The 15089-nt window shown below is 36.6% G+C and overlaps 1 protein-coding gene and 1 pseudogene across 2 annotated transcripts; one reads left to right on the forward strand and one right to left on the reverse strand.

Annotated features, from left to right (window-relative positions):
• The first annotated feature begins 17 nt into the window (after positions 1–17).
• On the forward strand, positions 18–1277 carry LOC137718659 (glutaredoxin-C6 pseudogene; annotated as a pseudogene). Its single transcript, XR_015965076.1, has one exon. The product of XR_015965076.1 is annotated as a glutaredoxin-C6 pseudogene (transcript).
• Positions 1278–4510: 3233 nt separating this feature from the next.
• LOC137718294 (ADP/ATP translocase At5g56450) lies at positions 4511–7673 on the reverse strand. Its single transcript, XM_068457812.2, has 2 exons — positions 6957–7673; positions 4511–5410 (listed from the first exon to the last, which is right to left on the reverse strand). The coding sequence occupies exons 1-2, from the start codon at positions 7284–7286 to the stop codon at positions 4778–4780; spliced, it is 963 nt and encodes a 320-aa protein (XP_068313913.2). The 5' UTR covers positions 7287–7673; the 3' UTR covers positions 4511–4777.
• Positions 7674–15089: the final 7416 nt, after the last annotated feature.

A 15089-nucleotide genomic window follows, 5' to 3' on the forward strand; every position in this document is an offset into this window, starting at 1 on the left:
TATATTTATACACACCTCCCCCAACCCCATTCTCTCTCACACCCACCACTTATTTTCTCTTTGCCCCCCGTCGACGTCATTTCCCCACCACCTCTCTCCGTTTCTCCCTCAATTCACCACCACGCAACTCCTCTGGCTTTCCCGGCGATGCAAGGCCTACGGCGTTGCTCCAACGACGCCGTCCACCTCGGCCTCTCACCCGCCCCGACCTCGCCGTCCCCACCCGCTCCCACAAACAAGTCTTCCTCAACTCTCTCCATCGACGTCGCCGAGTCCGCCGAGACCCGCATCCGCCGCCTCATCTCCGAGCACCCCGTCATCATATTCAGCAAAAGCTCCTGCTACATGTGTCACGTCATGAAGAAGCTCCTCGCCACCGTTGGCGTCCACCCCACCGTAATCGAATTGGACAATCACGAGATCGCTGCTCTCCCCTACGACGACCAACAACAACAGTCTTGTAATACTCCGCCAGCCGTTTTCATCGGCGGCACTTGTGTCGGCGGCCTCGAGTCCCTCGTCGCCCTCCACCTCAGCGGCCACCTCGTCCCTAAACTCGTCCAAGTCGGTGCCCTCTGCGTATGACTCTTCCCAGTACATAAAAAAAATTTAAAATCTCCATCTCTATCAATCTCTATATTATTATTATTATTATTATCATCAATATTTTCCCTCAACTAGGAACAATAGGGATATTGTTTCCAAGATTTGTAGTAAAATGGACAACGAGATGACGTTGTAGCGGTATTTAATTTTAAATACCGTGACATAACCATCCGTCGTCGGAAGGAAGTCCATGCAGTTGCGCTTTCAGTGTCGTACACGGGGAGGTGTTTGCTGAATCAAGTACATCGATCGCTTCTGATCCACGTCCAACGACTTCGATCTAGATTCTCAAAACAGCCTCTCTCTGTCTGTCTGTCACTCTCTCTCTCCCCTCAGTGTACGGGTCCCTCGGTGTGTGGTCTTTGATGATAAATTAGCAATTATTGGAGCATCGGGACCGTCCGATGTGTGGACTTCCTGCTAGGTATGTAGCTCTCTTTATCTCTCTAGCTCTCTGAAGTCTGGGTTTCTGGCAATGGAACGTGATTGTATATTTCTGTCGTTTTTATTATTAAAGATTGTAAATTTGTCGTTTTTTTACTTTAGATAAAAAAAAAGTTTGATTAATTGTTGTTAATTTTTGGGTATAAATGGTTAAACGATGAGTGTATTATATTATTTGTGGGTCCTCACTTGCAATTATTGAGCAATCAAGGCCGTTAAATTTAGTATATTCTTTTGTTCCCAAGTGAAAAAGTTTGTTCTAGACGACTGGTCGTAGAAGTAGTAGTTGTTTTGGGGCATCAATGTCAAGATCTTAGTTAGCCAAAAAAATTTATACTACTTGTTGAGTGTGACGATATATATGCTCTAATGACAGATTTTTCCTGATGGACACACGGCATAATACGTTAAGTGTAATAATATAATTAGTTAAAAATTAAAAAAAAAAAAATTAACTAATTTTATTATGACACTTAGTGTACCGAATCATATTTTCAGCACACTGAAATTTTTTTTTGTCCCAACAATTAGTATTTTAAAATTATAATTTTACAAAAGCTTGTGTGTTTTTTTCCAAGTAATAGGATGGTTACGGAAAATTCACCTAAATTATGACAAAGAGATTCGAACTCAAGTAAAATGATGGTTACATAAGGTAGAACATTGTTCTAGCTAAAGACTAAACTCACATATACTTACGGAAGTTAATGTTAATTTTGACAAAATACGTAAAAGAAATAGCTCTTTAACCGGAAAAAAATAACATCAAAATGCATGTCAATGAATTGGTTAAGAATATTTAACCTTTAATTGATATTATAGTTTAATTATTTTACTCTTAGTATATCGCTTGTATCAAAAAAAAAAAAAAAAAAAGAACAGGTAGATTCACCTGAAATCGAAGGCAAGGACAAATGAGAATTTGTCACCATGCATGAGACAGGGTTCAATTTGGTGGTGTCGTATGGCGTGGCTGCTTCTTCAACCACTCGACAACCCATTTCATCATCATTGCACATCGTGACAAGTACCTATTTACTTCAATCACCATTTTTAACATTATGGTACCAACCCAATTTCTTGGCAGCATTATAAGAGATTAAGATGAGCAAACTCCTCGATCTAGCAGCTACATCTGTAATTTGATACAATAAAAATACGCATTGTTAGCAAAATTGTTAGTTTGTGTTTTGCTGAATTAGCACACAATGAGATAAAATTATAATGCGTTTTCTCAGAGTATTTTCTTTTCAATTAGAATTATCTAAAGCAAAACGAAAAAGATCGCAAAAATGCATACGATTTGGACAAAATGAGATTTTATCTCTCCTTACGAGGTAAAGAGAAAGACTTTTACACTACAAAAATATTACTGTGATAATATTTCAAATCAACCATACATTTGTCATGTTAAAACGAAGACAGCACATGATCAATTTATGTACTACTCCATTAGCTATTATTAACATTTTGATGATGTACCAACACTTGCTTTTAATCATTAAAAAACACGTCAACACGAGAAAATGTTACCAAAAAGTGCGTGTGATCAACAATGTTGGCTTCAAATCTTCAAATCTTCTGCACTGAAAACTTTTGTGCCAAAAATGTATCAACTTCTAATGTTATGACATGTGGACACTTACGCAACAACCACTCAACACCAAAATACTTATGCAGCATAATTGAATCCAATTTGATGATGAGTTTATGGTTGCCAATTAAGGAAAGAATTATGATATGTTGAATGGTGATAATTAAGGGTTAAAAACCCAACTCCAAGTCACATCAACCCATGTGGGACCCAAATTTTCCTTTGTCTTTGGAAAAGACAAGCTGGTTAGTGACTGTGATGAGAGCAAAACCATTAGCTACCCACACAACCCACAATTGCCCACAGTCCAAGAGTGCGTGTCCGCCTTTAATCCTTCTTTTAATCTTTTGATATTACGTGGCAGACATGCAGTGCGTTTGATTGACTCCATGGGCATGATGGACCCCCACCTAGAATCTTACGATAAATTTTTAATATGCTTGGAACACGAGTAATATATTACGTGTCATTATATAAAAGGAACGAAATTTTATTTTTTAAGTTGTTGATTTTTAACACGGGAGCATTTTCATCATCATCGTAAACTTTTGTGTATATTTATCATAAACCTAATCATCTGACACATTTTTTCACTTAACCTTGTTTTTTTTTAAAATTATCATTTAATGTGAAAGCTAATTATAGTTAAATTAATATTTAATAAGCATTAATAGAGTATTGGGCAACCCATACATGATAGTTCCTTAATGGTGGAAAGAGATCATCTCCAGATCTCTTCCTCCAAATGCGACGAATCAAGTGATCCGGGTTTTTTAAATTTGATCTAACAATAAAAAATTATTATAATTTTTAAAAGTTTTTACTAACTTCTCTGTTTTTAACCATCAGATCAAATTTTAAGGATCCGGATCACTTGATCCGTGGACTGTGAAGAAAGAGATTTGCAGAAGAACTCTTTCCCTTAATAGTAGGGTTTTAGGTTACACTTTGCCCAGTTTAAAGTGGCAAAAGTCATTTTAGTGCAACACCTTAGTTTTATAATTCATTTCTCTTTGATGTCATTCTTGCTTGGGCTCCATTTCTTCTGTTTCTTTATTAAACTAAAAAAAATTTCATTACGTCTTTTATTAATATAATTGACGATAATTTGTTACAAACTTTAAGCATCTCCAGCCAAGAGTTATAAGTCAGATTTAGCTTTACAATTAACAAAATAAAAAGAAATTGACCTAAAAAATCAGGCTAAGTTTGCCATATATTACTATACAAATGGTGGGATATGTGTGTTAAAAAGTTAATAACTTTTAAAATACAATTTTCCAATACTTATATAAAAGTATGTGGTATACATTTTGTGTTCCAGTCACAAAGAAAAATTTATTCTGCCCATCAACGAGGTCTAGTGCCTTTATATTTCTTGGTTTTAAAAATATGAAATATATTAATTAATTCTAATAGAAGTTAAAGGTGCAATAAAATAGGGAACTGTTATTAGCACTCCAAAAATCTCATTCTACATTCCTCATAAGTGTAATTTTCTTTATAATTATAGAAAGTTTGAAGTGCAAAATGTGATTTTTGGAGTGCGAATAACAATTTTTATAAAATAATATCAAAAGAAACAGAAAATCTGTTTTAAGAGGCCCACTGCGGCTTCACACTGTAGTCACAGGTGAAGCCTCCCCTGGATTGTTTAGTGAGTGGTGACGCCAACATCAGGGCACTACAGCAAGTAGAGCATATGATGATTGTTTTTATGTACAAAAACAACCAAACCTTATCCCATTGAGTGAAGTTAACTGTATGAATCTTAAACCGCCAATGCGCTTAGTTTTACGCCAATCTTCTGTACTTAGCTCAATTGTCTTTATGTGATTAGCAATAAAAATGTAAGAAGGCAGCACATAGAAAAGTTGATACTATCAAACCATTCAATTTAGTTTTTGCCAACATTCACTGCCTGTTACAAAAAAAATCAGTGAATAAATTGCCGGAGCCTCAAAAAGCTTTAGGTGGCAAAGATGAATGTCATCGCTGCGTGTTACTAAATTACAATGTCGAACCCATCTGCACTTTACAAAATATTTCCTGCTGTAATTCCCATTTTTCTGTCGTTCTAGTCCTAAATCTCTAATCTTTTGTTAAGATAAAGCGACGGGGAATGATTTCGTGCTATAATCCACCCCAATTCATGAACTTCTTGACTTCGTCGTACAAAACCAAGATGGCAGCAGCGCCGGCACTCCTAAACACGTTTGAAACTGCACCGCGATAAAATGAAACCACTCCTTCTCTCCTATATATCTTCCTCCAGCAGTCCAATGTGTTATCGTACATCCGCTGTTCCAATCCAGACTGCATCATCATCCGCCTCCGAACTGTATCAAGTGGATACGACAACAACCCAGCAGAGGTTGTGACTGCCTGAGCCACTACCCAACGCTGCCACAATGGCAAATCACGTTTAGAATCTTCTGATAAAATTTCCTTCATTGTATCAAAACCTCCAAAGTATAGCCCCCGGTGAATGACCATTCCCTGTAAAGAAGCTGGAAGCCCTCTGTAAACTCCTTTAATCCCGTCCTTTTGGCGAATGGTAGACAAGAAATGGTATATGCCTCGAAATTGACGGACTTCGGTTCTTCCAATGTCAGCAGCCAGGCGGGTATGTGCAATATCAAGTGGGTATATTATTATCAATGTTGTACAGCCAGCAGCAGCTCCAGCAATGAAATTGGCAGACGGACCAGCCAAAAAATGACCATCTTGAGAGTGTCCACTTCTTAACAGGTTCCTATAAAGATCCTGTTAAAGAAATTAATTTATAAGGATAATGCAAGAAATGATATGATTATGAAATCTTCATCTACCATTAATAACTATTCCATCAATCTTCATCTACCATTAAGAACTATTCCATCAACCGCCATAGCAAAAAACAACTAAATCGGCAGACCTCAACTGCGCTGTGTTAAAATCAAAATGGTATTAGGAGCTTTATTCATCAATTTAGAATTAAACAAACTCATTTAAATGAAAATTTGAATTAGTTTGAACACGTAGGTACTGACTGACTAATCCAAAGATAACCACATCTTCTGTATCAACTGATGCTACTTACATACCATCTGATTAGGGCTAATGCTTATCTATGTAACTCTCCTAATCAGTTTATTTCTGCTCTATGCCACTGGGGACGCAAGAAATCTAGACAGATGGGTTTAGTGTTGTTGAACTTCTAAACTTCATGATCCCCTATGGTTACATTTCAAACATATTTTTTCTTTTCTAATTTCCCTTTTCAGGCTAAACAAGAAAAGGTACCCTCCCACCCAAGATCACAGCACTTACGGTGACGGAAGTTGAGATCACTCCCTTAGGAAAGTTTGCTTGAATTCTTTACTGCATGAAAGAGAATCCCACATTTTTAGGCTTTCTACTGTAAGTCTTGGTTAGTGTTCACAACGCTTTCCAGACACTTACAAGAACTTACTGTTTAGTCAATGACATGATAAACTTTTAACATTTCTAGAAGGGAAACTTTCCTCTTGCAATACAACAAAACCATCTTCCCTTGGAGCATCCATGCTTAGTGAACCAAATCCCTCGTCTACACTATGCTTATTCTGTACCACATATCTCCACTTCTCCAGATATTATCACGTAAAAACAATTGAAAACCACGGGTGATCATTGGACCATACAAAACGTCCCTTAGTAATGGTGGAATGCAGATTGGCTACAAATTTGTAACAGTCAATGAATCAAGTTCTCCCCTTTTCTCTCTCCACTAAAAAGTTCTACCTAACAGCTAGCAACCGAGTACGCAAAGGACGCACTGCAAGAAGTTGAATTCTTTGAGAAAAAAACGTACATTTGAATCCTGCGCTTCCTAACAAGCTCAATCACTCAACTAATGAGCTTCCTAAATAAGAGCTTGTTTCCTATAACTGCAAAGAAGGCCTATTCAAGTTCATACCACATCAAAACAGGCTGCATTGCCGGCCATCATGACATATCAACGAATTTTCTCGAGTCCATCTTAACATACTATTGAATGGAGCAAGTCAAGCAAACATAATCTTGCATACAGAACTTAAAAAAGCTCAAATAAGAACACTATTTCATCTTTACTTTTCTTTTCGGTTTTTCGTATTACACCTGTGTTAGAATCTAATCAATCCAAAGGTAAATCAAACCCATTTTTTGCAACAAACAATTCCCCACCAATTCAGAGAAAAATCCAACCTTTTAAGAGAACAATTGAACAGGACTAAAACCCAGAACATACAATCATCCAAATCTTGAAAACAAAAAAGCAGAAGAATCCAAGAACTCAAAGAACATTTACCTTGAGGGAAAAATTGAGAGCGACGGAAGGGTAGTAGCGAAGGACGCTGCTGCCATTGCCTCTCCAAAGAGACAGGATGCCTTCTTCCCTGACCGTCCGGGCGATGCAATCGACCATGCCCTTGAACTTCGTCCGTCCACTGCCGAGAATGGCCAGGTTGCTCTCCTGGGTCTGCAACAAAAGCTTGGCCCTCTCAATTGGGGCCACAATCGTGTGCACCACGCCGCCCATCACCGCCCCAGCCATCAGATCGCGGTGGAAGTTTGTCAGCCAATCCGGCGGCTGTGATTTCGACGCTTTCGCCTCTGGGTCGTCGTCATCTTTGCTCATTCTCTACGGGGAAACCCCTCTTCTCTCTCTCTATCTCTGCGGAAAATGGAAGAAGCTGGAAATGGTGGGAGATTGAGTGGGCCGATTACCCATTTAATACATATTAATTAACGAAATTAAATTAAACCCACATCCCAATTTCCCCCAAAGATCACAGCTTTATTGTTGATTAAACTGATTAATCAGATAATTAATTAAATATTGCTTCTTTGTTCCTGCTTCGTTTAGATGCAGGAGAAAACGGAATACGCGCTTCACCTTCCGAAGAATCGAAGAGGGCTTTTGGAGGGAGGATAAATGCACCTCAGGATGGATGGATAAGTGTGAGTTTTGTCTTGCCGCGTATGCTCGAGAAAGTCCCAATGTCCAAAGCTCAGTCAGAGCTGCAAATTTTTGAACGTAAGAAAAACTATTACTAAATGGGACAGACTAAATTTGAATTCAAGAGAGAGACTTACATGAGACAGATATATTATTATAAATTCTGTTTTGAATAGAAGAGGAGTACAAATTTATGTGATTTTAAAGTTTGATAGGGTATTTGGTTTAATATCTTAATGAATAGAGTATTAAGTTTTAGCAGTACGTTCGGATTCGAAATAATCGTCTTTTCAAAGTTATTGTAATTTGAAACTCTCTCCTGTTGAAACAAAAAACGAACTTTGATATGTATTTCCAATTAAGAACAAGAATAGTCAAAAGGTGTAAGAGGTGGTGAATGATTTGAACGAATGTCATTTGCGTGGAAGAAAATGCAAGTAGGCAGATTAATTTTTCAAATACGAATATTTTTTAGCGTGGAATAACAATGAATGACATATTGTGAATGCACTTATGTTATAACCTATGTATTTATTTATTTATTTATTAGTATTATATTGTAAGTTTATAAAATAGGTTAAATTATAGTGAAAGTCTCTGATCTATACTACGAGTTTAGTTTTCGTTCTTGGATTATACTAATAGTTTCTCATATCCTCGAATTATGTCATTCGTTACATTAGTAAACTTTTTCGTTAGCTATCAACTTTTCCGTTAAATTGAAGACAAAGTAGAAATTCATCAAAAAATAAGATTTTTTTTTTTTTTAAGATAAAGACTTGGCTCCTAAAGGAACGCGAAGGAACTCCTCCATAAAATACCTCGTGACTTATTTACAAAAATTCGTGCTTATGACCAGTGCTCCTTAAAGATTGACTAAGTGATCTTAAGTTTAATTTATTTTCTGCAGAGATGATGTTTACATATAATTTATAACATAAACAGTTATGATCAACACAAAATTCTGCTACAAAGTATTTTGAGAAGGAATTCCTCCTTTACCTTAAGAAACCAAGCTCTTCTCTTTTTATAATAAATTAGATTTTTTTTAATGAAAAAACCACTATACCCTTAAACTTGATGGAATGACCATTATGCAATGCAGTGTTAAGTTAGAGAACGAAAGAAATTAATATGAAAGTTCATAAACTAAATGAGATAAAGTTCAAAAACCTTGTATTTTTTTTTATCCACCCTAGCCGGGTGACTTGTTTTCAAATATTTGTTTTATAAGCTATTACACTTGAATTAATAACACTGAGGTTTTTTTTTTTTTTTTTTTTTTTTAAATGTGAAGTAGTAACACTCCGACCAATAACTGATACTCAAATTTGCAATCACACAATTCAACAGTACAAGCCTAAATCCAATACAAAGACAATATTAGCCCAAGCATAAACTAAACCATGACAAAAAAAAAGCCCATTTAAATTCATTACATTCTTTGACTTTTTACATGGATGTAAAAATGAAAGGTTCATCAAGACAAAACAAGAGCAGTCGGAATTGTCTTTTGCACCAAGTTGTGGCTGAGATCCAACCCAACCCAACCCATATGATTATGGTTTAAATCCCAATTTTCCCCCATTTTCCATCGGAAAAACAGTAAAATCCGAGGCACGTTTTTTGTCTGAACTGCAACCGGCAGGAGGAAGAAGATTATATCTAGTGAATCTTGCACTAGTACCCATTTTATTGGGCTACCAAAAAGTGAACAGTGAAGTTGCATATGACAAATGAAAGTAGGAGTGGGCATAAAAACCGCCAAACCGCATCGAACCGTAAGAAAAAAAACCGAAAAAAACCGTGTTGACAAAAAAGTCAACTTTGAGTGAAAAACCGAACCGAACCGTTCAAACCGGTTCCAAATCTGGTTTCGAATGACCAAGAACAGGCCGAACCAAACCGAACCGTTTTATTAATAATAAATAAATAAATTATATATACATACACATGTCATGGTATAATAGATTGAAAAATTGGTTTCACTAAATTGCAAAGCAGAGGATCCTATCCCAATTAGGGTTCATTTTCACTCACACACACGGCTTCACCTTCACGAATCACACCGCACACACACCCCATTCCTGAATCCTGATTCCCCCATTTCAGATTTCACACAGACACAGTCGACCCCGACGACCCCCACTCACGACCTCTCATCCTTAACTGCGACGGCCCTCATCATCCCTCCTCCGCGACAGCTCACGACACTTCGTCCTCCGTCCTCCTTCCTTGGTATTTTCTCTATCTATATCTAACTGTACATGCTTAAAATACTTGGTGAAATTGCAAAGATCATGTGTGTTTTTGGGTCATATGTGCATATGTTGGTTTATGGTTAATCGAGTTTGCGATTTGCAGCCCAATATAGAGATTTTTTTTCTCTTACATTACATGCCCACATGCGAATGTGTAACCTGTCGTATCCTATGAGCTAATGTTTGTTGACGATGTTACATTTGCATTTGGAAGAGAGTGTTGTGATGCCATTCGTGTTACTGCTATTTGAGATGTGGTCCTGTGGATTCTTTGTCTATAGTAATGGTAGTTTCTTTTGCTAGCTTTCTATGTGACTATTTAGGCCAAGATTCTACATTTCTGGTATTCTGGTTGTGAACTGTTGATGCTCTCTGCTTGTAATGTGTAATCTTTTTTTTGTCAAATGAATTGGAATATGATGCTTCTGTAGAGTGGTAATAGCTCCTCGTTAATGCTTCTCTCCTTGTATCTTCCCCTTTGTCTCAAACATGTTAGTTATTGTTCACTTAGTTGATGTCTTCTATGTTGAAAATTAGTAATATCTTGACAAGCCAGAAAGGAATTTGATGCATTTGACGAACATGAACCAACTAACCAAGTGTAGAAGAAAAACTTAAGGATAATGTTAGACATACTTCTACTTGAGCTTGCTGACAGATAATTGACTTTGTATGTGCAACTTATCAATGGCATGGGCTCGTATTTTCTTTTGAATTGCTTCTTGACGTCTTTACTGCTAAATAGGAGGTTTTGTGAAGAACTTTATTCACTGAATTTGTGAACATGCATTGAATTTCAGGGTAACAGATATAGGTATAGTGCACCTAGTGAAGAACTGCAAACACATAGTTGATTTAAACGTAAGTGGCTGTAAGGTACTTGTCACTTGGTCCCATCCTATTTTAGTGCTTTGTGAGTTGCAAACTATACACTTTGAAACATATATGCATAATCTGTATAGTTTCTATTCAAACTTATCTCGGCAAAAGATTGGTTTTTATTGTCCTGAAGTAGGTTGTGGTATGCTTCAGATGTATCCCTTATTTAAGTAAGTACCGTAGGTGACTGACTGATATGTTATATTGGCTACTCAACCTTTAAGTTTTAATAATTATTTATTAAGAATTTCTTTCAATTGTTTATTTTGATGTGGAAATCACAGAACCTTTCAGACAAACAAAAGTTTGCAATTAATTATTAAAGACAAGGTAATAGATTTGAAGGTTTAGCAGTAATAGAGTCTGATTGCATTGCATGAACATTCAAACTGCTTAGACATGTATTTTTTGCTTATACATACATGTATGTTTTTGTTGATGCTTAAGTTTAACAGTAGCATTTTTATTTTGGTCTATTTTAGGGATGACGAACCAATCAACATCACATGGTTTTTGTTCTTCTGTTGCATCTGTTTCTTCATCATCGCCTTCGTCATTACCGGGTCCAACACCATCACCACTAAGTGAAACCCAATCCCAACCACCAACTCCACCACAATCACCAACTCAAGCACAATCACCAACTCAACCGAGTGGTATTCCTCCATTACCTCCTCTTGGCTACAGTAGGCGTAGGTCAACAGTGTGGGAGCATTTTGTGGAATACGATGACATAGAAAACATTGTGAAGCCGGATGGGACCAAAGAAACAATAATTAGAAGGAGAGCTAGATGTAAGTACTGTTCTACTACCTTTGCAGCTAACCCTTCTGGAAATGGTACTTCAACCGTTAGAAAACATATTGAGGGAGGAAGATGTAAGAGTTACCCAGGAAAAAATCTAGATAAAAGGCAAAAGACTTTGTCTTTTGATGATGGTGTTGGTACTCTTATGGCTAGGGGGAATACGAAAGAGGATTGCATAAAGGCATTGGTACAAATGGTTGTCTTAGATGAGTTGCCGTTTACACATGTTGAAGGGAGAGGGTTTAGGTTTTTCTGTAGTGTTGTTTGCCCTCATTTTTATCCACCATCTCGTAGGACACTTGCGAGACACTTTGTCCTCATGTTTGATGAAATGAAAGCAAAATTGAAAACAGAGTTAGCCTTACATAGAGTTAGCCTCACAACCGACACCTGGACAAGTCTTCAAAAGGTAAACTACATGGTGATAACGGCACATTTCATAGATAGTAATTGGAAGTTGCACAAAAGAATACTAAACTTTTGTGTCATAGCTAATCATAAAGGGAACTCCATTGGAAAACTTTTTGAGGTTTGTTTGCTAGAATGGGGTTTGGAGAATGTTCTAACCATCACGGTCGATAACGCTTCTTCAAACAAGGTGGCAGTAGAGTATTTGAAGACAAAGATGTGTCATTGGCAAAATTCACGAATGATACTTAAGGGAAAGCACATGCATGTTAGGTGTTGTTCTCATATTGTTAACTTGATAGTTCAAGATGGTTTGAGGACGTTAGATAAATCCATCTTAGTTATTAGGAATGCGTTGGTGTATGTAACGTCTTCTCCACAAAGGGTGGAAGCTTTTAGGAGTTGTGTTAAGAAGGAAAAAATTGAATGCAAGGGTCTTGTTTTTTTAGATGTGCCAACTAGGTGGAATTCCACCTATTTGATGTTAACGAATGCTTTGAAATTTGAAAAAGCTTTTGTGAGAATGAGAGATGATGAGATTGCATACTTGTCATGGTTTGGTGAAGATTTGCCGGAAGAAGAAGAACGGGTGGGTGAACCTTCCAATGGTAAAAAGAGGTATGGGCCACCAAATATGGAAGATTGGAGTAATGCTGCTATTTTTGTCAATTTTTTGAAAGTGTTCTATCAAATGACATTGAAGATGAGCGTTACTTTGCATCCGGCTTGTCATAATACTTTTTCTGATTTGCTTGCAATTGATGAAGAGATAGTTGATTTGTTCATCGAAGAAGATGTGTTATTGACTCAAACCTACACAAGCTTGATATTACATGAAATGGCATGAAGCATGAAGGTAAAATTTGATAAGTATTGGGGTGATCTTGTTAAAGTGAATCCTTTTCTATTTGTCGGACTTGTGCTTGATCCAAGATATAAACTGGGCTATGTGCCACATATTTTGAAGCGTCGTGGGTGTAGTATTGATGAAGCCATGGCTAAAAAGGATGAGATAAAAAACCTAATCTTCAAACTATATGATGAATATGTTCCTTCTTCCAACCAACCAAGTGGTTCTAGTGCTAGTAGTTGTTCTCATACTACTAGTACTATAACTACTATTGGTGGGGCTAATCCAACTCAACATGGAAGGGGGAAAAAACGAGCTGAAATGGATGAAAGTTGGATAAAAGAAGTTAAAGCAAGTAATGCCGTGCTCTCGGACCATGAGTTTGATAGGTACTTGTTAGATCGCAATGAAAAAGTGGAAGTAGGTCAAGATTTTGATATTTTAAATTGGTGGAAATTGAATGGTGTTAAATACCCAGTGTTGGCACTAATTGCAAAGGAAGTTCTTGCAATTCCGGTCTCAACGGTAGCTTCAGAATCTGCCTTTAGCATGGGAGGAAGGATTGTGAACTCATATCGTACTTCATTGACTTCTCTAATGGTAGAGAGGTTAATTTGTACTCAAAATTGGTTGATGTCAGATAACATCTCAATTTTAGACGATGAGACAATCTTGAAAGATATAGAGTTTTATGAAGCACTTGAAACATGTATAAATATTTATTTTTCATTACTTTGTTTTTGTTTTTTCTCTTCTTTTATTGCATGCTTACTTTCTTATTTGCTAATGAGTTCTTAATTTTTATATGTTCTAGAAAAAAGGAATGGTGGCACATCTAGCATTGTGGATTCATAAACTATTCAATCCTAACTTATCACCTTTTACTAGTGATGGTACGTATGTAACTTTAATTTTTTTAGCACCTTCCTTATCACCTTTTCTCCTTAATATTTCACTTTTATATGTTCCCTTTTGTTACTATTGATAATTAGTGGAATTTATAATTTACTCTTTCAATCAGTGGCAGTCAAAATGCATACTTTAAACCTATAGATGGCAGTCAAAATGCATAAGATTCTGTTTAAATTTGTGTGTGGCAGCAAGTTGAAATTTGTCAGCATATTCTGTTTAAATATGTGGCAGCAAGTTGAAATTTGGAGCATAATGGCAGTCAAAATGTGTTTAAATGCTTTAAAATTTGGGATTGAGTAAGTATAACATATGTGGGTATGACTAGAAATGAACACTGCAAATGCATAAGATGTGTAGGAAATGTGGGTTATGACTCTAATTTCTGGATTTATTTGGAGCTTGTAAGAATGTACACCTTTTATATTGAAGTTTCGGCAAGAATGAGATGAGCATGAGATGGTTTTTATTTTTCTTGATGCTTCTTCAAACTGGGGAAGCCCATGCTTCCTCTCTGAAATAAGTTGTTTGATTTTGCTTGCTCTCTGAAATAAGTTGTGTGATTCGATTATATGTTGTTTGATTAATTGATTGTGTACAGGAGTTGTTGATTGTGTACAGGAGCTGCTGCTTCCTGCTTGCTCTCTGAAGTTTGAAAACCTGCAATTTGCTTCATCATTTTTTTGTTTGTTGACTAATTGACCAATGCATATGTATTTTAGTTGTCTCTTTTTGTTGACTTGGTGCCACTACCAAAGACATTTGCATTAAAAAAGATGTGTTGTATGCAACTTTATGTAATCAGTTTTAGAAGATGTATTTGAATGCATGATGATTTGGTGTTCAAATAATTTATTATTAGGAACTGTAAACTGGCAAGAACCGAATCGGAATCGGTGTAGACCGAACCGAACCGAACCGTTAATATATTTCGGTTCCGATTCTAGTTTAGGGGTGGAACCGACCGAACCGCACCGTGCCCACCCCTAAATGAAAGCAAACAAAAATAGCATCTTAGTTTGGTCTACAAATCCAAATTTGGATGTTCCCTCATGAGATGAAATGAAGCAAGAATGATCATAATAAGTTGTACGCAATGATCCTAGAACTTCTAATACTGTAAATTATAGAGCATAGTAATAACATATGTGTTATTCATGTTTGTGAAACTAACAAAGTATGAACAATTGGAATCAATCAACATCTGTGCGCAATGATATTGTAGATTGTAGAACATAATATAATACTAATGTTTGTACTATATTTCACCAATTCCAAAACTACCGAGCATCTGCCAAATTTATACTTTTGAAGGGTTCATGCTAAGACACCTCTGCCGAAACACATGAGTTTCTCTCCAACCATAAG

The sequence above is a fragment of the Pyrus communis genome, chromosome 8 (assembly GCF_041283825.1).
Source record: "Pyrus communis isolate YQ-2024b chromosome 8, ASM4128382v1, whole genome shotgun sequence".
NCBI classification, from domain to species: Eukaryota; Viridiplantae; Streptophyta; class Magnoliopsida; order Rosales; family Rosaceae; genus Pyrus; species Pyrus communis.

What these genes read in the sequence shown, in the direction of transcription:
- LOC137718294 (XM_068457812.2), bottom strand. Translation starts at nt 7,286, where the DNA reads ATGAGCAAAGATGACGACGACCCAGAGGCGAAAGCGTCGAAATCACAG. An exon ending in CTCTCAATTTTTCCCTCAAG is followed by an intron (nt 5,411 to 6,956) that starts GTAAATGTTCTT and finishes TTTCTTTAACAG; the next exon opens with GATCTTTATAGGAACCTGTT.